Source organism: Tubulanus polymorphus, chromosome 4 (genome assembly GCF_964204645.1).
Source record: "Tubulanus polymorphus chromosome 4, tnTubPoly1.2, whole genome shotgun sequence".
Classification (NCBI taxonomy): Eukaryota; Metazoa; Nemertea; class Palaeonemertea; order Tubulaniformes; family Tubulanidae; genus Tubulanus; species Tubulanus polymorphus.
This window is the reverse complement of record NC_134028.1, coordinates 22,350,434-22,376,346: the sequence shown is the minus strand read 5'-3', so window position 1 is coordinate 22,376,346 and position 25,913 is coordinate 22,350,434. Positions and strand designations below refer to the sequence as shown.

The 25,913-nt window shown below is 40.3% G+C and overlaps 1 protein-coding gene across 1 annotated transcript in view; it reads right to left on the bottom strand.

Moving 5' to 3' along the window:
• Window positions 1-24,852, bottom strand: part of LOC141903809 (uncharacterized) — a 52,730-nt gene extending 27,878 nt beyond the window's left edge. The window contains exon 1 of the mRNA XM_074792133.1: window positions 23,994-24,852. Within this exon, the coding sequence (XP_074648234.1) occupies window positions 23,994-24,450 (457 nt within the window). The 5' untranslated portion in view covers window positions 24,451-24,852. The remainder of the gene's footprint in view (window positions 1-23,993) is intronic.
• Between the last annotated feature and the right edge of the window lie 1,061 nt (window positions 24,853-25,913).

The window sequence follows — 25,913 nt, the reverse complement described above, 5'->3', positions numbered from 1 at the left end:
GTGACTGTTGCATAGTTTTCGTTTAGGTTTGACTAACGTTAGAGAATAGTTCATTTTCAGTGAATTGAGTAAAATCTCAGTTAACAATGGGATTACCCGCAAAACCAGTTATCCCGCCAGATGGCGTGACGAGCATTAGGTCTTCCGTTGTCAAAATTAGTTCATAATCAAATCAATGACTCCTCAATCCATACATTATTACAGCACCCACCAAATATACAATACTTTCATTCTTCTACTCGGATATCGGTAAAGTTTTTCATAAATAATTGATTCATCTATGAGAAAAGTTCATGTAGATTTAATTGAAATGTAGAAAAAATCGAACGCGGACGACCAACGATCTACTAGCAAACCTGGCGGATCCTCGCCTGCCATTAGTGGAATGCTCGATTGCCGTAGTAGCACTGCGGGTACCCCATTGTAGATGTGGATGCGTGCCGGGTCTGCGGCGTTGTAATGATATTGACGTCACTGTGTAATTATGATTCGAGCACTCGGCACGTTACATGAGCATGATTTGAGTGGGCAAGTTACACCAATCCCGCGCGCACTGCTCGTAATTATTTCCATCACTAAACCTCGTCGACGGCGTGTACATCTCGAAACTATTACCAACGAAAGACGTATACAAATATCTATTCTCTCAAGACGAAGCTGAGCGAGCCGGCGACGAGAAAGGGTCGTTCAACAGGCGACTGTATATATGAACGAGTAAGAATATCGACAGAAAATACTTGTTGAGATGTCAATATTTCTGTCTGTAGAAACAATCCCGTGTGAAAGTCGAATTTTTTGGTTACGGATCCTGCCGAGAGGACAGGGATGAGAATGGACGAAGAGCGAGGCAGGGGCGAGGATGTGTTTATCGGCATAGAGTGACCCAAACTGAAAACAACTTCGGTAACTTAGGAGGAGTTTACCACATCTCGTAATACATATATAAGTCCGAAATGTTTTCCTCTGGTTAACGATTCATCATCCTAATAGTCATCTGCAGGAATATCAAAGTTATAACAAAACTATGAATACATCAATCCAGAATAAAGAGATCATCACCTCGTCGAATGTATACGTTCAGAAGAAATCATTCAAAACAAGATAATAAGTTGACTAGCTTTTCCTTTTCTGAGTACGGTATTCTCTATATTACTGTTCTGGCGAGAATTTTATGAATAATTTAGTAAATTTCACTTTTAGATCAATGTAAACAATTTTCAAATCTACCGGAGTGTTTGACGGGTGGTGAAAATATTCTATCGGGTTTCGTTCACCTGTGCATCTGCATTCGTAGAATTCAATCGATTGCCATCATGTTTACTTCAACATTTCAACACTTGAAAAATGACATCGCCATTGAACAGTAATCGTTTTCACATTAAAACTGAACTAGCCTTTATTTCGCCCATGCGTTATCATAATTCTCGAGAAATTATGAATCTCCTAAATTCGTGGAAGTAACGTCATAAGTTTCTACTATTCGTAATATAAATGGTACGTATTGATACATTACGTAAGATTAAATGATTAAAGAAAATGAGACAAGCTTCCTCCATCGTACCAATACCATATAAAAGATACCTAACGAATAATAGTTTATCTATCCAATGGCAAACTTTCAGATAGATTCTTACCGGGAATCATCCGTTGATGGATATGCTATCATTAGGAATAGCAGCACCCGAACTCAATAAATACCATGCAAAAACATGATTCAGTAAATTTCAGTTTTGATCAATAAACATAAGCATTTCAGGTAGAAGGGTGGTAAAATACTGTCTATTTGCATTTTTAACGTTCCATCGATTATCATCATGTTTACTTCAACATTTCAATATTTAAAAAAGAAAAAACCATTGAAAATTAATCGATTTCACATGAAATGTACTAAATATCGGGCATGCACTAAACAGCTGATGATGCACTATCATGATGATTCTTGGAATTATGAATTGTAAAATCTATGAATTGATCTGACGATTCATTGAAATTATGGTTGTTTTGAAAAGCTCGCACGAGAAAACTAAAAGTGAAAAAGGTCCAATGTGAAAATTGTTTTATCACTGCTCTAGCCTAATTTTTTTAGTATGGCCAGAATCAGCCACCTTATAAATGCGACATCCTCTTTCTTTGTATATTTTGTTGTAACGAATGATACATTACTTTACGTGAGATAAAATGGTCGAATAAAATCTACATGAGACCAGCTTCCTCCATTTTACCAATACTACATAAAAACATACCTTTCAAAAATTAGTTTATATATCCGATAGCAATACGGAGATAAATGCTAACCACCTGTGGAAGTACTGCCGAGGTAGTAACCAAATCAGGAATTTTAGCGCCTTATGTCAATAGGTTTTTATATATCAAAATAGATTGTTTAACATGTATGTATGCTTCTTGTGGTATTTACTGGTCTCTACTGGATTGAAGCAAAGTCAGTCATCGATATTGGCCGGATTCTATGGATCCACGAGTCCCAGGGAAATATCACGAATTAATGAAATATATATTCTTCATTATAATATTGATATATTAAACTGCTGTTCGCAGCAAATCGACCAAATTTAAGCCTGAAATGAGTTAGCAACGATACCTTGTATTTTTCATATTGACTGTTTTAAACATATCTCAAATAAAGCTGTTAAACAGGTTCATATGATTCTAACATTTTTCAACTTAACTCGTAAATGCCGATTCGACCGTTGTATTTGAACAGTTGAGATGAGCACTCATATCAAATACCACCATCCGCTATATATCTAAAAACAGAATATATTCAATCGTCATTACGAATTATACGCACTGACATCCGCGCAGTTGACGACAAAGAAAATATCCGGTAAAATCGAGAATTTTGACAGCAATTTGTGAACATGTCATCAAAGGTAATGTGTCTATCATTAGTGCTTTGAATCTTATAACGCGTAAGAAATGTTAATACCTCAACTACTTGATGCAAACTTCGATTATTTAAACGTACATTTGGCATAGCAAATCAGCAGTTTTAAATGTATCGTGATGAAATTATGCAAATACATTGCGCGGGGTGACGGGAAACGGCCGTTTAATCAGCTGGAAAGCTGCTTTTCGATATCTGACATTTCCCTTACATCTAGTTGTTTCTAAATTGTATGAAATCATGTTAGCTGTAAAAAAGCCTTGAAAAATATATGCGTTTCTTTTTTTTAGTGCGTATTGATTTTAGTTCTGGTTATGGTCGCTACGGGCGCCGGGGTTGTTAACGGTAACTGGCTGAATTCATGTGGTTTCTGTGGATGGAACTGCAGTCTTGGATGCGCGAGCAAACCGATAGGCCAAAGTTACTGCTATAGCCAATGTTACAGAAATAACTGCGCTAACTGTACTAGATAGTTACGAATAAATGTAACAAACCATACGCTTATACATGAATTAAGTTGAGTAAAAAGAACTATGGATTCACTTTCAGTTCCACGGTAGTTGGTTGATTGTTATCTATTGATTGTTAGTTACAATATTTCTTCTGGACAAAGTACATTACACAAAACACACTCAATTACGTTGGCGCAAAAAGTGACATGATATTGTCTTATTCAACGTGTAGTAAAGAAAAGGGACAAAATGAAACCAGAGGACTCGGTCGAAATTCCGGATAACTGCCATCCGTTCATTCTAGTCGTACTGCAAATGGGATTTCAGCAACACTGCGCAGATGCTTGCGAAATTACGTGAAATTGCAATGAATAATCATAAAAATGTGTGAATGTTGACGAAAACGATGCAAACCTCTAAAATTAGACAGATTAAAATCTCGATAGTACGGAAGCGTCCTGCGGACAACATAAAATATAATATAAAAATTCCTAGATTTCCTAAATTTTTAGTTTTGAGATATATCACAGCATTACAAACCATTTACGATTAATAAATAGTTTTGCCGATTTTATGTCGAGTCATTATCTCGACATGAATTCATTTACGATTAATAGTAACTCGTTATAAAATCGGAAAAACTATTCAACAATCGTGAATGATTTCATGTTGTTCTCAACTAAAATTAAATCTCTGTTTCTCGTAAACGATGTCGCCGTGTGACGCTTCCGTAAGAAAGCAACACGAATACATTTTATACGAAAAAATTTTACATAGAAAATATCGACTTCGAGCTAATCAATTTTTTCAGGGTTATAATGTTCGCAGTTAAATACTTTTTATTACACAATTTCAGACTAATAGATGAATGTAATAAGACGCATATAGTTCACGCGGGTAGATCGCGCTAATAAGAAATGAATTCAGTTCACAAAACGTGTGGCGCTACATCAGGAGAGGGCCACCGACGTATGGACAGCCGATTAGAAATATATATCATCCTGATAGAATCGACTGTAGAAATTTGACTTGTATTAATATTATCAAAAATATGTATTTTTGATATTATTAATTGTACTATCATACCCGTCGTGGATTGTATTTTCTTCTTGGTACTTCCCATTGGAAAATGCAGTTCGGGAGCAGTTCAAGACTCATCTAAATACACTTTTATTCAGGCAATATTTTCTAGAGGAGTGCATTTTTGAAGGATATCTGCGCTTTATAAGACTTTAGGGTAAGATTTAACGGTAACGTCCATTCTGGACCCGGTCACGTAAGTTCACTACGCGTACTGTGAGGAACAGATCGCCCTACTGTTTCCTGTACTAATATCTGCTTCTATATACACACGATTGTTTATAAGAGATTTTTAAGGAGATTAGATCTGTCGTAACTATTTAACTGTTATAATTCAATGCGAAAGATTGGCTGCTATAAGTTTTCCATTACTATCCGATATCAACGAGGGTAAAATTGCAACTCAGTTGCAGAGGGTTTATTTCCATTTTTACAAAGCTTAAACTACAGTAATCTATATACAAAATCCGTAAAATCATGAAAAATCTTAGTCGATCCAATCATCCACAATCCGCAGGTCAAAGAGCATTATACGATTGCGCGCCATTTCTTTGGAATAATTATCTTACCAATTACATTTTAGTCCACCCTTAGATGCTTTAAAATCTCATATGAAGACTTACCTTTTTACCGTAGCTTATTCTTAACTATTCTTTTATATCTGTTGTTTTACCAATTTTAAAATCGTGCATCTCATTTCGTAAGCCAAAGAGCACATTTTATATGGAATTATGGTATTATTATCATTAATATTATTATTATTATCATCCCATTCCTAACATCTTATTCCGAACATGTTATTTTTCACGGCGAATACATACAAAGTTAGTTTTTCTTTTACTGTTAGTTCTTTACTCATCGTCAAAATTGGTCACGTAAACGATTCTATGTTTTCGAAGTAGCGATGGTTGGTCGGACCCCGTCGCTATCAAATTGAAATCGACACAAGTAATTATAGAAGTGGACATCGCCGTGGAAAACAAATCCCGGACATCGTGCGCGACTTTGAAGCGATCTAACGAACTGGAATACGCGACTAATTGAACACGTTACCGGGATAATGGATAAACCCGATGACGGCCGGCGACACTCTGCAATTTCGTCCGCGAAAATGCAAAACCCGACAACAGGATTCGCCTATTTCTTCGCCTTATCCGCAATATAGCGTTATTGAGGCGATTTTGTGGCAATTTTCCAATCGATTCTACAAACCAAACCGCGATACATCGAGCCGACAACGTCGTCGACAACGCTCGCCTAGTTTACTTATGAATGCAATACCCAAATTGAATTTCCACGCTCCGACGGCTAGTTATATACATTCAAACCCTCAGTCGTTGACAATGTTACGCACGTAATACCGTGTATATATACGCCGTATCTGCAACCGTTTGAACCGACTCCGACGCCAACGATTTGATAGATTTCGATCGCCTGCCAGCGATTCGAAGAGATAATTGGGGATGTTTGCCGTCGATTTCGAAAGTTAATTGCCGTACATCAGCGCTTAGATAAGAGGGCAGGGCAGTATACTACGTACAAAGTACTCGTAACAGTTTTGTATCATTCTGAAATGACGGGATATATTGGAAGACATCGCCGCGCACGATCAATACCCCGGAGAGTCATCGTTAGAACTAGACTGAAAACGCTAATTAAAGCCAACCACAGTAGAGAAGTTTGGGGCATTCGATGGAATCAAATGCCTTTTTACATACACAACCCACGTAATCACGATGTTTAGTTTCACTAGAAAGTACGACATGAATGGTAATAATAATGTTAATATCAATAATAAAATAATATGATAATGATAATAAAAATTTGTTAGTTTATATAGCGCTATACTATAAGATAATCATAGTGCTTTACAATACTGACTCACGACATCTTAAAATTATCACGATACCTTTGGAATACATGAATATAAAAACAAGTTGTAAGAGACATTGAACGATGGTAAAAACCGTCCTAAAAATACAAGTTTTGAGGTTTCGTTTAAAAGCGTCAACAGATTGGGATTCCCGAATACTGGACGGTAAAACATTCCATAGTGCATGGGGAACTGAGCATCAAAGCTCTACTGCCAATGGACCTTTTAGAGACAGGTTTGAATAGGCATGTGGTATCGTGACTTGAACGGAGTGCCCTTGAACATTGTTAAACCTTGAACATTGTTGACTGTTAAGAGCGACCGCGGATATTCAGGTGCAAGGTTGTTTAGGCGCTCAAAAACGAGGAGTAAAAGTTTGTATTCGATACGAAACGAAATTGTTTAGAAGTCCTCGAAGGATATACTGACGGAGAGATATCGATAATTCAAAATTAGAGATCAACTCGATTGTTAATCCGGAGACTTCGCGCGTGGATTAGCATCGTGAATAGCCGGATTAACGTAGCTATTGTAGATGCGTAAATCTTAGCAATTAAGTTAACGCAATTAGCGAAGTGCGCGCGGCTTCGACAACATGTTCTACTCGCACGGAGACCGATGACGTTGTATGGATCGGATCGAGAGGTGTATGACTTGCAGCAGCGCCTAAGTCGACAATTGCCAAACGAAGATGGATGAAAATGATTACGTCCCGGGGTTGTATGAAAACCCGCCATCACGAAGATGGATTATTGTCGGCACATGTGTTTCGGAGCGGAAGAACTACGCCGATATACCCCGATACGAAATAGTAATTCTTAACATTAACTTTATTTTCCTCAATTTCGGAACATATTATTATGTAATACCATTAGAAATACTGTATCATGAGACTATATATTTAGGAGAAACCAAGCCGTGGCAATACTAGTAAGACGTATCATCTATATAAGATTATATACACTAAAGATCTGTTTTGTGATTAATATAGTTTTGACCGTGCACATTTCCTAGTATCATTTCCTAGTATCATCTAATGTTGCTTTTCGCCCACAAACCCTGCGCTAAATTCATCGCCACGAATAAAGCTTGAATTGCGTTGAATCGGATTGTCGCCGTGGGATTGGCCCGTTTCACGAGAGCAGCTTAAGCATCATAGATATATGATAGAGCTAGTAACACTGAATAATCTACCCGAATTCGTTTTCAAAAACATAAAGAACGTTATAAGTATTCCAAATAATGCGTTTTGTAAATCGAATCTCGATGTCCTCTTTTCAGTGGCAATCTCATACAGTTGAGAAGATATCCGGAAACGAGGAGTCGATTGTAAGCTATACATTCCCGCTTCTTTTATTAAACATTCATCTGTAGTTGCTGCACGTATTTCGAGTTTCTGTCGGAATCTCATCTCCATCGTCACCAGATTCAAGTAGCATCCGACTCACTTTTTTTCGCGAGAGATTTTGCTCGTAGAGGTTTTGCCGTATTCGATGATATTTCCCAGCATTTGCAAAGCGTTTTACTTCAACAAGTATGGGATCCCATATCGAGGGCTGTTGCTTAAGGGGATGCAATATCAATGTTTTCGACGAAATTTCCTAGTATTTCCAGCTTTCAGCAAATGAAGGCCATCTCTTTTCTAAGTTTTTTTCCTGTAGAGGATTCGATATTCTCAATGACATTTTCCGGAATGTAACAAAAAGTGCCGCTTTATCAAGGGCTGCCTTTTCGATGGGTTTTTTGCTTTTAGGCGTTTTGCTGTTTTCAATGCCATTTTAAAAACGCATTGCTCCGACGAATGGGAATAGTCTAAGTCTACTCGAATTCAAATCCTCGAGATATAATTCCTGCACCTATTTCCACCGCTTTGCACGTTTTTGCTACACGAGCAATTGAGAAAAATCCTAGGGGTGAAATGACGAAATTAAAGTGACGAAAAAATCAGCACGAGATGATCACGTGTATAGGTTATACACGAGCTGGGAAATGAAACAGCTGGTTTCAGCCGGTTTGATTCGACAATGTTTTCCGCTAACAAGGAGGCAACACTCGAGCGACGATGCTGAAGACGTTTTCTGTATACAGTATACGACTGACTAATGGAAAACACTTTTCATGTCCACTAAATCGATTATTATCGCCAATCAGCCGTCAAATAGTGGAAACCTTTAACGTCAATCAATCCGTATCGAACGACATTCAAATTGTATATATTCAACATTGATACATTCTGTTCATCATTAAGCAGTTTTGCAGTCGTTTTGACGATATATCGATTGGTTGATTAATAGTTATTCACGTCAAGCGCTACGACCCCAACTAGTAATGTCACATTACCGACACTTATCAACATAATTGCCTCCTTTTAACGGCGTTTTCACGACTTCTCTAGAATCGTCGTATCTCTACAAAAGTGATCATCACTCTTTTCCTTAGTTACATTATCATGACCTTCATAGTCGTCCACATATCATATACGTATCTTCTTCATATTCTAGTAAATCAACGTGCTGATGATAAACTAGCCTACGACTTGGGACAACGATGATATACGTCCTGCCTGATTAGGATGGTTTCGCCGGGATTCGAACCCGCATCCGTGTCTACAAAACCACTCAATACCCCAATATTAGAGCTTGGAGTAATCATTCAAATGATTACTCCAAGGCCAGAGCTATCGCGTCCACTGTTGAAAAGCAGCGACCATGTCTAGGATGAATTGTCTTTCCAGCTGCAAATATTGACGTAATTTTAATGAAATGTGATAGCTGTTTTTGCACAGACTACACTCATTTAGTTGTGACCTAAGCAACAAATAACTTATGAACATTTAGTATATCGTGATCATGAACGAGCCGTATTGAGGCTAAACATTTCATAAGATACCATTGATTAACGTTGACATTAAAAATGACGAAATGGACCACGCCTTGGTAACTATACCATAAACAAGACAGTGTGAAGACGCTACTTAAGCCGCCGCCATGTCGACAACGCTATACACCAAGGAACACGTATTGTCTTTCTATCGGCTTTGATTAAAAAGCTGTCCGTTGTGTCTCTATCTTTAGCAGATAAATCAAGTATATCAAACTTCAAATGGTAAGATGGAGAGCTGTTTCTCAATGATGATGAAAGGACCACCGAGCACACGGCTACGACAATAGCGCCTTCGTTCTGCGAATACTGAATAAACTACACGCGTGTGTGCAGTTAATAACCTTAGCGAAAACTTCCATTTCTTTCCTGCTAATTACTCGGTGACAACGAAGACTTAAAACAACACGTGAAGCGACTTCTTACACTGGTAATGACATCCTAGCGTGTCAAAATTCATCCGGCGTTTCGAAACCGGGCGTTTGTCCATAAATCTCATTTTATTGCCACCTGCCCTGTAAGTGATAGCGGCGACTGTTGAGTAATGGCCGCCGTAAGACGACGCACAGGGGACAGAGTTCAATAGCCTGTATATACAACAACTTCTTACCAAACGCCCACTCGTTCATTTTGTTTCTAATTAGGTTATTTTCGTCATTTTCTATCGACCGGCTAAATAACGGCGTGTATGTTGTATGCATTTACCAATGCAGGCTCCCAAGTAGAGATCCCATGCAATGAAAAATGTCATATTTGGTATTAACAGTACCGATAGATCATAAAAGCAAGTCCAAATTTCATTTTCTATTTTTCGGTAATGTGACATTTGCGTCAAATCGGGCCTTAAACACTTAAACACAATAAATGAAAAATGTTTAGAATTAGATTTGCATCACAATTGAATATCTCATAGTTTCAATATGTTTTCCAGCACTGATCAGAACTGTGGAACTGGACCCTGGTCTTAATTTATGTGTAAATGTATGGTAAAATCGCGGCGTTGTTTTGCACAGGCTGATATTATCAGCATGCTCCGATATCGACAGGCGACACGGCGTTTTAAACAGATTATTCACAGCGCGCACCGCCGCCGAGGAAAATCCCTCCCGCAAGAAAATCAAATTTTCAAATTCATATCAAAAACAGCCGGCGGTGGCAACTACGCGCGTTAAGCGACGAAAGCGGGACGCGAATTTCTGAGAAATGCTAGACCTCGTTTTTCCTGGAATTCTATTCCCCGTTATACGGGAGATACCATCGACAAAAGAACCGGCAACGGATCGCGTATTTAGGCTTTGTTTTCCTTCTGATGATAGATATAAGCGCATGTGTATTATTCTTCGATTGAAGAAAGAGTCCGTATCATTGAAGACACCTCGGTGACTAGACACTAATCCGTGTTGTAACGATACGGAGAAAATCCCTGACTAATACAACGAAAGAGTGCGTATAAATTTATTCATTATTGTCGGTGACGCCATTCAGTTTGGCACCATTCTTTTTCTATTTTACAGCGTGAACCGCTTCTTATCAGTACATTTTCATTCAGGAATTACGGTAATTCGACTCTCTTTAGATAAACGACATTTCTAGAGTTATCACCCACGTCTCTCCTTCCTCTGCGCATGCGTATATGATCAAACCTTGTAGATTTTTAGTAAAATATATTCAGTTAGTCTTATGGAAATTCATGAGTTACATCTTCTCAGACGGTAGTCGCCACTCGGACGGCCAGAGTCGACGACAGTCCGACTGATTTCGACTTTAACCTAATAGTCATCCTAATATTCGGGCATTAGGTTATTCCAGTATAGTCGAAACGTTGGATTAATGGATTCTTAGCTGAAAGGAAACTTTTCTGACTTAACCTTCCTTTGTATCAATCAGTGTGGCACTTTCTATATGTTGAAGACGAATAACGTCGAAGTGTTTCAGAGACGTTTCGATTCAATTATTATTTTCAAAACTTGCGAGTATGGTAAAGACAGTAAAGAGCACATGAAGTCGAGTCGAAACACAACCACGTTCTTGGTCTGTCTTCGTACATCATGCATCCTTTTCTTTTGTGATTGCTTATACTGTCCGTTGGACCTTAGCATGTATTCATTTTGTTTAAACTATTGACTTTGTTTAATAAATTGTACTAAAATGCATCTTCTTCATTCGAATTGTGGACTGTCGCTCATGGAAACGAAAACCGAGGTTTGATAATTCAGAAATTCTTCAAATCTTTCGTCATAGTCGTAGCTTTTTCTTCTGGCTTGTTTCGACGAAGCGGAATTCTAAAAATGTTCGTAGTTTTCCACACGTCGAGCTATAACAATTTTTCCCATGGCCTATATCCGTATTTATTCGGTACATCGGTTTTCGTTTCTTTCTGACATCGAACGCGAAGTCATCGATCATTCAATTCATCGAGCCAGTCGAGACCTCATCATCCCAGGGAACCGCGCCAGGAATTCTCGGCGCGCTTGTCCGTCAGTCATTCGGCGCGGCACGGTTAAGACTATATACACGCCGTCTCCTTTAGAAGGCGCACTATATAGAACTAACCTTTGGCACGAATTATACGCGCATATACACGTCGCGGGAAGGTAATACCGGGGATAATTATACTACAGACAAAAAAGAGAATTGGAATAGAAACTGCGAGGCTATGATCGATAAATCGGAAGCGCATTCATTTCCGTTTGCATTAATATCGCGTTTACGTGATTTGATCTGATTCAGATAAAGTACACGCAGTTGTCTCGATACGTCACGATTCTTACGTAATTTTTGTATAGAAGTCTGGGGTGAAGTATATATATATATATGAAAATGAGTCGTATACCTTTCGCCGGCCCGTGGATGTTCAGAATAGGATATTCAACAAGTGAAGCCATATTAATGCTAGAAGCCGTGTACATCAAATGTAAAAGTAATAATGCGACCAGTTCATCATGCGTCTACGCTAAACGCTTCTGGGTCAGACCGATATGACACATATGGCTTTAACTGAAAATTTAATCTCGATGCGAATAAGTCTATCTCAAATTTTTGCGCGAAAGCAGATTGTGAAAATGGTATGATTTGATATGATTTATTTTTCATATAAATATATCTAATTAAATAGGAATAAACAATGTGTATTAGAAATGTATTAATATTAGATGAATGACTGCTTTGAAGCAACAGTTAGCTTCCACAAGAAAGCAGCCCTTATGAAAGAAAGAAGATTGGCATTTTGTCGCGCGAAGATCCGATCTTTGACGCCATTAGTTGATGACAAGAGTTTGTTCTTCACACTAAATCTGCCAACGCAACAGCATTATATATCAGCGACAGGAAACGCCGAATATAGCGCTTAAACGTTGGAAATGACCGTCATCGAGTCGTTATACGCATCTCACGCCACGATAAACTAATTGACAGTTTATCCAGAAAAGAAGCACCGAAACGGGCTTAAAAGCTTCCTCCGGGTTGTCATGTCAGAACGCACGCTATACATGAGAGGCCATGCGCGTGACGTCATAGTAAGCTTTCCAACGACTGCTGGAAACTTGACATATAAACATGACAACAAACGATAATCAAGGATTTGCAAACTTCGAGAGTCTGTCATGTGAACCATTTGTTGTGTTTGTAAACAATGGCGTAATCACGTCGAAAAGCTACAATCTACAATTTACAATTAGTTTAATGCTCAACAAAAAATTACATTTGCGCAGAGCACAAAAACAGGTCTATACATGAAACACGCGTTCATACATTTACGTATTAGACGCGAAGCCAGTTTAAGCAAGGAGAAATACGTGAATAATATTCTTAATCAATTTTTACCATGGTTTATATAGGTGAGCATTTAGAGAAATGATGAATATTTAGTAAAAATTAGGATAATTTTTACCCTTGTTGTATAAACGTGGGGCAGATAACGGAGCCGTTTGCCCTGAGAATTTTATAATTGTATGAATTTGTAGGCACTTGTAGACTTATTCAAAATATGGTCTTGGGAATCGGGTAGTCTACATGCAGAGATATCTCTAGGAGAGAGTCTCTCCCTCAGTCAATATCATATTTACGGAATGAAAATGATGAGAAAACGTCAAACGTCATGTTACGGTTGATGAATCAAATGAAATTAGATGAAATCAAATCCATTCTGACTTTTCGCTCGGATGGATGAAAACTGATAGATACGTGCCTCGTATGAATTCGAATATGCAAATTCTCGATTGCAATCAACGAAACATTTCCGTAAATCTGGGATTTTCCGTCGCGCGTATACGATCGATCAAACATTCCGAAGAAAAAAAAACAGAAAATAAATATCTCTACAAAAAGCCTACAGAATCAATCAGGAAAGCGACGAGAGTTAGACTAGAGGCTGGCGATACGAGGCGATATTTATATTAATCGTTCCCCGGACACGTTCGACTTCGATCGCTTAACCCGATAAACGAGATTATGACGACGATATTCATCATCGATGATCAATTGTCGCCGCCGCCGCGCGTAATTTGATGAATGCACCCTCGTGAAATATCGACGTGTGACCCTACAAGTCAGCGGTAGAAAAAACTATTTGACAAGAGTTGTGTTTGTTGCCGGGGAGATTGCTCGGAAACGTGAAACCGAACGAGGCATGGATGGAAAAATGAGTTTTTCGGCTCAGATGAATTCGGTCAATGCGAACAGTGCGGTTCTGTTTACAGCGATAGATCGCGAGTTGAACCACACTATGGGAATCGAGGATTTCACTTGTGGCAAGTGAGGATCCATAGGTTCGCTATCGTAGAGTAGGGCATCAACTACTTCAGAAATATTGGATTCCACTTGCGGCAGGTGAGGATCCGCTAGGTTCGCTATTGTACAGGCAGTGGGGCAACTACTGTGGCAATAGAAGATTCCATTTGTGGCAAGTGAGGTTCCGTCAGGTGCATTTTATACGGATCCTCACTTCCCGCAAGTGGAATCCTCTATTCTCGCAATAATTAATGTCCTACGGTATGATGATATGATATGATCTTTTATGCAAAATAAATCATATCATATCATCATACCGTAGGACATCAATTATTGCGGCAATAGAGGATTCCACTTGCGGGAAGTGAGGATCCGCTAGGTTCGCTATTGTACAGGCAGAAGGGCATCAACTACTGCGGCAATAGAGGATTCCACTCGTGGCAAGAGGGGATATGCGATGTTCGGATCGATCGGAATCCCATTCACTCCACGCTCGATATAACAGACCGGGGTTCGAGTCCTGAATTTACTCGATCTGACGCGACTGTCAAATCGCCTGACATCTCATCCCGGAGCTCGGCAAAAAATTGAGAAATATTTGTTATGCTTACATCGTGGCTAAACGAATTATACGGCGAACTAAATTCACCCATGCGAGATATCTATGGAAATATGATTTGATTTGATCGATAGGAAATTCCGTGAAGCGACGCGGCGTACTGGCATGGGCGATGACGTCATCAGGTAGAATTCGAAGCCGCACGATGGCTGCCAATTCGTCATATTCGCTTGAATAGACGATTTAATCAAATTCGTGATGTAGTTTCAAGTTTTGAGGTCAATATAGATTTCAAATGAACAAGGACAACTCTTCCTGAGGATGACTATGAGGAAAAAAAGTCGAAAAGTTGAACATAAACAGCATTTCAGACTCGTTTTCTTTCTGAGTGTCTATGGGATATTTTATTCCATCGTTGCAGCACAGACTCGAGAGCGCTTCATCGAGATTATCATAGGGCTAGTCTCGCATGTAATGTCATAGTTTCTCTGCGGCAGTACCGGCTACACATGCACAACAAGCTTAGAGTGTCTGTCATGCACGTAGGCCACTTATTGTGTTTGCCAACCAATGATGGCAGATATAAGCTCAGCATTTTGGACATACAGTAAATCTTGCGCGAGTCGGATCTTTTGGAACTTAAAAATTCCTCAGTCAAAAGTTCGACTTCGGTTAAGTTGGATTTCCAACCTTTTTTCGAAAACTACGATTCGAGAATTAATTTCTGTTCACGAAAAAAATTTAATCTACATCTACAAGAATTATTCAAAAATACTGAAATAAGTCGGTTTCATTGTTCTATGCTAATACACTAACGACAAATAGAATAACGACTGTTGGCTGTTTTGTCGATTTCAAGCCAAGAACAGGGGTCGGGACAGGGAAGTAATATAACTGCAATGGGAAAAATATAGCCCTCGACTTTCGGCTGTGGTTTGACCGATTTTCTATTTTGGGACCGAGAAAAGTAGTTTATACGAGATTGGCGAGTCTCCGACTAACCAAATCTGACTTTAGAACATCTATTCCTTTAAAAAAGAAAAGGTAAACTCGAGATCATCAATGTTCATCCGGTAAGACATTATCCGACTTACGCCCATCCGACTTATACGCAAGGTTTATTGTGCATTATAGACGTTTTACGTCCAATAGGGAACAAGATAAACAAAGCGTAAGCTTTTCGTGATGGAAGTGGTCTTAATCTAGGTATCCTATGTTGAATGTAGATTAAGTTCAAGGTTGAATAAACAGCGGATTCCGGGATACATTAACGGCGAGTATAATATGAGTACACCGAATCGGTGATGTCGTATGCTCTTATCGAGCTAAGCCGGTGTAAATCCCATTAAACGCTAGCGCACAACGAGCCCGGCGACAAGGTCGTGTCGTTTTGAAGATATTCACTGCAGCAGTTTCGTTGATCAACGGCACATCTCTCGGGTCAACAAGCCTTTTTGTCGTCGGTAACGAGTCGAATTAGCATGCCGCGCTAGTCGCTGGGGAGATTCCTTAATCGCGATAATTCTCATCCCCGATACACGAAAGAGACAACCGATAGTTCTACCGCACCATGCGCTCAACACAACATTTCACATAGCACTGATAGAGAGAGGGAAATCTGCCTTATTTTTCCGAGGTGATTTTTGTTTGTTCTTAATGATGGTCGATATAAGGGGACCGACACCACAAAATGGCTACTCAAGTTTGCAGACTAGAGCCCACACCGCCTTTTGGTAGTCAAACACAAAAAATGAGATACCCTCGATTTTCTGTAGTTGCTATGTATATGGCACCAATGGTCCCCAGTCTGTACTGAAACTACGTATAGGTGCCCCAGAGAACAAACAGCGAATTTAAAATTTTGATTGTTTTTGCTTTATGTCGATTGGATCTTTGTTTTCCCATGACTAGCCCTCTTGGATTATTCAGTTATATCTCACAATGAAACCACTCCCGCACACTGGAAGCAGTCAACAGGACTCGATCGAACGTAACGAAAAACGAGAATGAAATCATTTGTGTTTTATCAACGTGTTTATCTTGAAAATTGAATATGTTTTCTCCATTTCGCGAATACGAAATGATGCACCTAGATAACCCGGGATATTAACATAAAATTGTACGCGTATAAATGTAAAGGTCAAAACGACGGTTGAATATTTGAAGTTCGATTCGACGATTGAAGAATTCCTCGTTCTGTTAACGGCGCCTGAATCGTTGCCTCTGCCGTGAAAGCGAAGATAAATCGGTTTCGAATATTTATCGGTCTGAAAGTCAATATTGCTATCAGGAATGCGACGGCGAATATTTCGTTCGTATATATACGTAACGAATATAAAAATCGTCAGCCTCGCCGTGAAGTCAATTATTCATCGTGTGTTTTGCGATAGGAGGCATTTCTACCTCGACGGGGTTTTCAGACGCGTCGGCCCGGAAATAGAGAATCCAAACCAATCAAATATATGCATGTGAATACATATAATGAAGCCATTTCAATCAATCGTGGCTACAATGAATTCAGACTACACCGGTCCCCAGGTGTCTGGTGTCTGATAGGACTGGAAAATCTTGTACTGTATAAATTCATATTCATTACTTCTCGCTCTCTCCTTTAATGTTTTTTTTTTCTTTTTATTGTGCGTCTTATATTTGTTTTTGTTTGTTTGTTGTTGTTTTTCTATATCAAAATTGTATACTTGATGAAATTCCTGTTTGTACTACTGTTTACTGTAGGTCGCATAACATCGAAAGCAACGACGCGTACGTCACCGATTAGTGGATCTAGGGTCGTAAAAGGGAAACTGCCCGAATCAAAAATGAGGGGTTTGGAAACTGAGCTATGTTTTACGCAGGCGTAGGGGATCATAGGGATTCATTTATTACGTACGCATAAAATTTGACTTTTTCTAAACCCCCCCTCCCCCTCTGTACGCAAAATCGGCCATTCTTTCATATACATTAAGCATTACAGTACGCAATTGCACTGACCCCTCCCCTCCCCTAATGCGTACGCAATAAATGAATGATCCCTAGGGGCAATCTAGTTGAAAATGTCATCGGAAATATTACAATCAGCTACTTTTGTTTTTCCTACGGCGATCAACTGAAAAAGGGGTGGGTTTGAACCCTCAGGATACACCGCTATAAACGTTCATATTAAGTAGCAATGGCATCATTTCGAATGAACTTTTGAATTTGGTGATGATCGGTAAAAACCCGTTGCAGTCATGTGATTTAGTTGATACGTCATGGCCGACGCCATATTGCCGGTCAATACAATGACAGCGTCATGTATTACATGAAAGACCCTCGAAGTTTGTAAATCCCTCGATTGTCTTCTGTCGTTTCGTACGGCAAATCCCCAGTGCTGACGGGTAAACAAACTATGACATCGGATGCTAGAGGTTTTCTAATAGGTTCGCTGCGTATTCCTTCCATGTAAAACTGCTTGATAGACATTCTATTGTCTTTCATAGTTCAAGATAGTCGGCAAATATGAAGCGATAGCGACGCATTCGATAATCAGGAAGAGATGTGAAAAGTAACGAATAGCTGAAAGATCTTATTGGTATTGACCGAATCGCGCCGGGAACGTATACAACCTAATAGGCAATAGAGAAGCGTGCGATTTATGAAAAAAAAATAATGGTACTACTCGCGCGATACTCGGCTGGAAGTGGACAAACACCATCAATCATAAACAGTGCTCCAACTAGCAAGGTCAAGGTCGCGTTTCGTCGAAACGAAATCGATGTCTCTGCGTATAGGGATGAATATATCAGCACGGCGAATCGGACGCGTTTCCGGAATTTCAAAAACGTCGTAACGGAGAATATCGGCGTAGATCGAGGCGTCTTTGGCATTTTTGTTCCGATGGCCGGCGTTGGTACAAACTAAGGCAATACCACTGATCAACGTGTCGCGCATATCTATCAGATTCCAGTGTAAACAAATCGCGATGACCATCGTATGTTCTGGACCCAGTTCCACAGTTTTGAGTTCGGATATCACTCGAGTCAAATCAAACTCACAACTGTCGAAGTGAAAATATCTAAAAGAATGATACCTTGTTTCAGCGTCTGGTGAGCTTAAAAGTTGACCCCGCTGGCGGCCTATCTACCATGTAGGCCCAACATCACACTTTCTAAATCAATATCATGCTATCCATAACCGACCCGGCAGCTATGCATAGGAACGAACTGATTACAAATGTCTACTGCAGTTTAAATAAAAGTGGCCCGGCCACTCGGGAGAAACTAAGTCAAGTTATCATTTTCGTTGAGCCTAAAATTCGCGTTTCTTTTCACGCAATACCTTTGGAATTTAATGAAGATTATACATTTTTACCTACGAGGTTCAACAATTAACACCACCTGTTGCCTAGGCAACGTGTCGTAGTTGTCGCCGTTCGGTGGTTTTATGATTTGATTTATCTAATTAGAAATTTCATTCTGCAGCGCGCAGACTATTAAACCAGAGGCGCGGCAGAATGCGGCTGAATGCGCCAGACACAGACCCCTGTGCGCAAATTGAAAACCTTGCATGCGATTAAATTCATCGTATAATACACGACTACTGCATGCAAATTAACAGTTACTTAATAAAATTCAATATCTCGGCGGGTATGAATTACAAAACATACGAAGTTATTAAGACTGCATTTCTCAATCTTCGGTCTTCGATTTCAAAATTCAGGCCAATCAAGCATTTATCTACATAGAGACAAAATGTGGCACAATGAGCACTCTGTGCCACCAGCTATCCCACTAGATGGCGTGCGTATCAGTGCGACGACCCCGTCAAAATCTAGTTCATTTTCGATGAACTTTCGTCTAGATTTTAAGCCTCCCTCATCAGAAATAAGGAAAATCGCTCCTCTTGATAAACTCAGATGATCTTAAGGTTGATATATAGGGTGGACTTTACTTATCAGCATATTATGAGAAATTATGGATAGATTTTAATTGAATCTTGAGAAGAAATCGGGGAGTTGCTGTCTGAATGCACACTAGCGAACCTGGTGAATCCTCGCTTGCCACATTCGAACGTAGAGTAATCGTTTAGAATAGAATTTGAGAATTCATTGTTCACAAAGAAGAAACCCAACGTTTCCATCGTACCGCACACTAGCGACACCTGGCGGACTCGGGTGGAATCTCGCTTGCCGCAAAAGTGTTGCCGTTAGCGAGTTGTTCTCTCAGCCCCCGACAAGCGGATTACCCGGTATCAATAGCGCTGTTGTGATATTAACGAACTAGATAGCACAGCACGTAAAGCCGTGTGTGATGATCAAAAGGGGGATGAAGACGACATGTGGCTCCGAGGTGTTGCCGCATGTCACTTACAGCTGTATCCCGGAAATATTCGTATCATACGTGTTTATTATATACATCTACAGAGAGAACGGTGGTGCTAATTACCGCCGGGAATGACAGCAGTCGGTTCGCACAATGAACGTTATCTATTTCAAATCGTCCGAACGAGACCTGAATCAGTAGATCTTACCTTCGGCCAAATGGATTACCCGGCGCATGAGTACCGAGTAGCTTTCAAACTGGCTCGAATCGGCGTGATAAAATCGGTAAATTAGAATCAATTACAGGACCTTAAATGAATGCCTATAAGAGCAAAAATACGCAATTCCGAAAAAAATGAGGATGAAAAGGCTTAGAAGCGTTGATATCAGAACTCTTGCTACTAGGGTCTGCCCCGAAGACCGGTTTTACCAACCAAATCTAAAAATAACCTACGGCGGAATTATGCTTCGCTATAATCGCTTCACGAGAAATAAACGTCAATTCACCTAGAATAATATCTTCCAATTCATTTCGAATACGAGATTTGTCGGCGAATTGGAAATGATGATTATCTCCTAAACGCGTTATGCGAAACGCGTAGTGTTTATGTATGTCCGGGGACGATGTCGTCGTGCATTACTTTTCCCCTCGTTTTGTTTCGCGTGTCGTCAACGCCGCGGTTTTCATTATAAGCGTAATTAAGTACCTCAAGCAGTTTTGACTCGATCGTTTCATATTGGCAATCATACTTGTAATTAGCCTCGCGTTCTCTGGGAAATAACACGCTAATGCCCGATTATCGGCGAGGGAAGCCGACTCGGCATAATCAACTCGTGTCTGCCCGGATTATTCCGTATTAGTTCGGGTAATACGCTCGAGTTTTTCTAGTCCTCGGGCGTTTATTCGCAGTTAACGACGTTTATACCCGCGTTATAGGTGAAATTGCGTACGGGTCGTGAAGAAGAGCGGTTCCGCCGAGCGAGGTCTTTTCTAGTTTTGACGTTTTTCTCGCCATTCGCTCGTGGTTTAATATTCTACGCATAGAACGATTCATCGTTTCTAGAATCGATTCAGCTTTGCGTCGGAATTTCGATAAATCTATAAAAATCGACGTAAAATGCGTTTTTGACATTTCGGAAAGCTTTGACGGCCGAAATGTCACTACAGGCCACGCGCGACACGTACCGCGCCGTGTGAGCTAGGGCGAGTCAAATTTCGGCGCTCTTGCAGTTCGATGGTTGGCAAATACATATAATATGCGACGTTGCCCTCGAGGGATCTATCATTAACAATGTTTGATAGCTGTATCGATTGTAATGTTTGGCAACATGCGCATACGTTCTGTAGATTAGAATCGAATCATTTTCAAAGAGTTCGAATATCGATACGCTAATAACTTACCGATAATGGCGATGATGGTGGCGACGAATAGTTGCGTCGTAACGTGTAAGGCCTATACTACCGAGGATCAATGAACGCTACGCAGTCCGCTCGAACGTTGAAAGCAGCGTCGAGGGAGTTGTCTAATTCTGTTTCTGGATTGTGTGTTCTTTCGCAGGTATCAATTGCAAGCATTGTCGGAGTCCTTTTTCGCGGATCTTACTCAAACAAAGAATCAATTAAAATTCTTGAATTACAATATGTCAAACCCTGACAATCAAGAACTTATCTGTAATGTATACCAGATAGCGCCATAGGCCACTAAACTGAAATATGTGCTGTCTGTCACCACATTTGACCACCAAAACACGCGTGTTATTGTCGCACATATTAGCCTTAAAATCAGAACTGAGCTCGCTGGACAGATCGGGCCAAACGTGTGTTTTTTCAAGGATGTTATGTTGAATCTCGGACTTTAGGAGCCGATGAAACTCTTTTTCTAAACAAAATTCGTGTCTGATAAATTGGGTCGAAATGCGCAGTTTTTCGGACAAATCATGTTAATAATATGTTTTTCTTGGATGAGTGTCAGACGCATTGGACTGGCTTATAGGAGCTTACGGCCCAGTCGTCTATTCGCCCGGTCAAAACGACCACGATAAATTACCTGCCGCATTTACACGTATACATTTGTCGCCGACTGAGACGGATAAATCGAAGAATATTATTGTTCGTTGGTAATTCACTGCGTTGATAAGGATTGATAACTGGTCGAGTAATTTGCTAAATGGATTGATGGCGTCGCGCGCAGTCCGTGGACGTTAAGGCGGCTGGAAGATGAGAAATCTGTGGTCGCGAAGAAGCGAGTATAAAAGATGGATATATCGTTTATACGAGGAGAAAGCCGAGAGAGGCTGCGATAGATAATGGAATAATGGGGCTACTGCGATAAGAACGACTCGTCACTCGTCAACGGACATCTTAAGAAAGCCTTAATACCGTAAAAGCCATCGGTGATACGGTAGCGAAGTAATACATCTATTTATAAGAAGACCAACAACAAAAGCTTTGCACGCGAAATAAATGTTGATTCTATGCGCTTCGGAATATCCAAATATGGCGGACACGTTCGTGAGAATACAAAAACCGAAGGAAACAACCTGTAAGGTATCGCATTACGAAGCCGATGTTATTTTTCAATCACGAATAGCGAACAAAATCGCTACTCAAACATTTTTCGAGTCGGGTCACCGATCGGAGCTATCGTTATTTGGTGAGACGACAGAGTCATTACCTCCTCGACGCGGGAATTACGGTGATTGATATTACCGTAAAATATCCCCCGCCGTAAGATCTATCGATTTTTTAAGCAGTGCCTGCTACAGGATCAGACCCAGACGACGCGCAGTGAACGGCGCTAATCTGATTATGACTTGCGTGGACGAAGGATCGGCTTCAACAAGCCATATTTTAGCCGAGAGCATGATTAACAGGGTTTTAAATTCCTATGCATACCAACATACACTCCATTCCGTTGTAGTGATATCTCATCTTGAGTCACAATGTCATATAACGCCAATTTAGTACCCCCTCTTGTACAATCTGCTGTCTAAACCATATACACCATCTTACAGTCTGCTGTCTGTACCAAACACTCAGGCAATCAACCGCCTGTCCCACACCTTTCGTATCGACAACCTCACAGAAAATGGTGGTCAAGATTTTGCTAGGTCTCAGGACCCGAGGCATTATACATAAAAATGGATCACCACAACTCAGACATATAGACATTATGCATGCAAGACCAGACAGTCAACTAGATAATGATTGCCTGAGGTGGTGTGGGGTACAGGCAGCAAATGTCATTTCCGATCGCTGGCACCCACCCACTCGTGTCAGGAATTTTAACGAAATCAAGTCTATCAAGTTCCGCTATCAATGCAAGATTGTCTACAAAAATCTAAATCTAAACGTCACGCCGATGAGAATCGCTATTTCGATCTGCTTTTCTAAAACGAACTACCCGAGAAGTTTTACTATTGCGTTGGGCAAGTCGTAATCGCCTACAGCTGATAAGCCGGTCACGGAATTCCGGAGACTGACTCATACACGTAAAGCTGCCTGACGACTTTTAGGCTTACATCTCGCATTTAATGGCCACACGTCTTTACTTAATAGTCGTGCGCGTCGACGACGAGGGAATCTTAAAGGCCATTTAACGATTACGCGTTATTCAACATCATCAAAGTTTACCCGGAATCTTCTAACAGTTCCCAACGGATATCGTCTAAATTTAGACGTTGAACGTCTAATTGCTGAACATCGGCGGTTGCAGTCATCGGGGAGCGTCGACTCCGTTAACAAGCAATATTTGTAAACAGATACAAGACTAATTGGAAGACAATATACTTTGCCATAGACGGACAGCCTCGCACAGCGACTAAACCGAGTGACGGCGATCGTAACCTCATCCGCGTGTATTTGCAACAGAAGGCACCATCTGTTGAAAATATGGATAATAACATGACGCATTGCTCCGAAACGTTACGAGCATGTGAACGAAAAGAAGTACTTTGAAAGGGCTTTCTGGAGACCGATGTATTTACATAAAGGTCCACTGGTATGGTAAAGAAGTGACGTTCATTTGGGACGCTGGTGCATGTTAGGGACCCTCTACCAGAAAACCTTGGAAAACCAACACAAACCAACGCCGGGGTATGCTTGAATATCTATCAAACATTTTTGGTAAGGGTGTTTCACGCGGCTACGCTTCTGTTATTACGGAATGTTTCTACAAAAGACAAACTAATTCGGTAAATATCAACATTGATCTACCTACCTGTTGTGTTCACCGAAGCTCCACGGATTTCAGTAGTTTTGTTGTCCGGTGTATCGTTTGTGCTGGAAGAGAGATGTTTACTAATCGGCGGCAGTGAAGATGACGTGGTCTCGGTTTCAGGCGATAACACGGGCGGCGGATTTTGAGGTAGCACCATCATTTTGCGAAGTTCGTCCGGTATCTCTGATATCGGTATGATATCCGCTTTAACCTGCGTGCATAACCCGTCCTGTTCCAATCGGCGGCACACTTCTAGTTGTAGATTGTTCAGCGTGAACCAGTTGCCGTCTTTTTGGACAATCTGCACTTTCGGGTAGTCTCCGTTTTCGATGACTTTTCGTGAGATCTCGAACACGTCGAAGTCGCGATTGTCAGCAGTCATGTTATTCCTTTCGCAGGTCATGAAATGGATGGTCGAAGGAGGTAAGAACAACGTGCTAGCCTGGCCCGGTCCCATTCTGCGCTGGGAGAATTTGGGAGAGAAGAACCTCCCGGGCCAGCTTCGCACGCGTTGTAACAACGTCGTCGTTCGGTATAGGAAGTTGTTGTTATCCAGCGTTGTTAGTCCACAGCGTAACGTTATATTAAGTGTTGCATCATCGGCGTATTGCAGCGTTATCGACGGCTGGGTTACTGAACGCTGCTGCGATTGCTTCCATGGCTGTCAACGACAATGACGTTTATGGCCGGCGAGTACAGAAAACAACGTTCGGCATACATAACGCAGGAGTGGTGTATGATGCGCGTGTAAAGTAACTGAACGCTGGAAACGTTGATGAGATCTCCATCTGGCGTGAACGCCGCTGCAACCGAGAAACTGGCGGAGTCGAATAACGCATGGACTCCAGAACGAATTCGTTTTATCTAAAGTCCACGAGATAACTGAAGGGCTTTATTACCTGAACGAGGAAGTGTTTGATGGAAACTGTACAAAATACATGTATATAATAACTTCAATCGTACGTGACCAATTAAATATATACACGATAATACGTACCCACTATAGATATCCAGGAAAGGCTTTGTGGATCACAGGTGTTTTCAAGAGATCTTGATTGACATCCAGACCACCTCACTACTCTGCAGCACGCGGCAGTAATATCCATTCCCACGCGTTCATGATTTAAATCAAAGCATTTATCTCATAACATTACGTTTCTCGCTAAAGACCTTTGAATTGAATCTTTGAATTTGTAAGAAGGTTCCTTTCTGTATACGTGTTGAAATTGATAATAGTCTCAATTTTCTATCACCACTGTCCATATCTGTTGCGATTTTGCGTGGTTAATTTTTAAATGTATCAATAAATACTATTTAATGTAATATGATTTCATATTTTGCATATTTGAGTGCAGTGTATACACATGAGAATTGGGTCACTCATCAGCTGTTACTGATGAGATAAAAACAGAATCACAACCATTTTGTTCTTTTGAAATTCAGACTCAATGTTCTTTTTGTGGTTCTTACGATCATCATTAATTATCGCTTATTTGAGAAATGAATTTCAACAATTTTTTAACAATGACACATAAGGGATACATGTTCTAATATAAAGCTGAGGTTTCATCAAAGCGAAGCTGTTGTTCGACAAAACCTAATTAAATGTGAAATTTCCCCGTGATTCTGAACTCGATGAAAGATTCTGTAGCGTATCCTGTATACATTTCAATTAATGCTAAATAACCCGCATCAATTTCCCTGACACGTCATCTGTGTGAACGTTTCTATTCATATTAGATATTTCAAGCACAATCAGGTTTCCTGGTTGTTAGTATATATAAATATGTCAATGGCCGTATATGATTAGGTTTGGTAGGTGTGGAGGGAATGCGATATTCCTCTCGCCATCTGTCGTTGTTCAAACAGTCTAACAGCATCCTCGCTTCCCTGTGTTCGCGTTTCTGAAGCAGCTTCGCG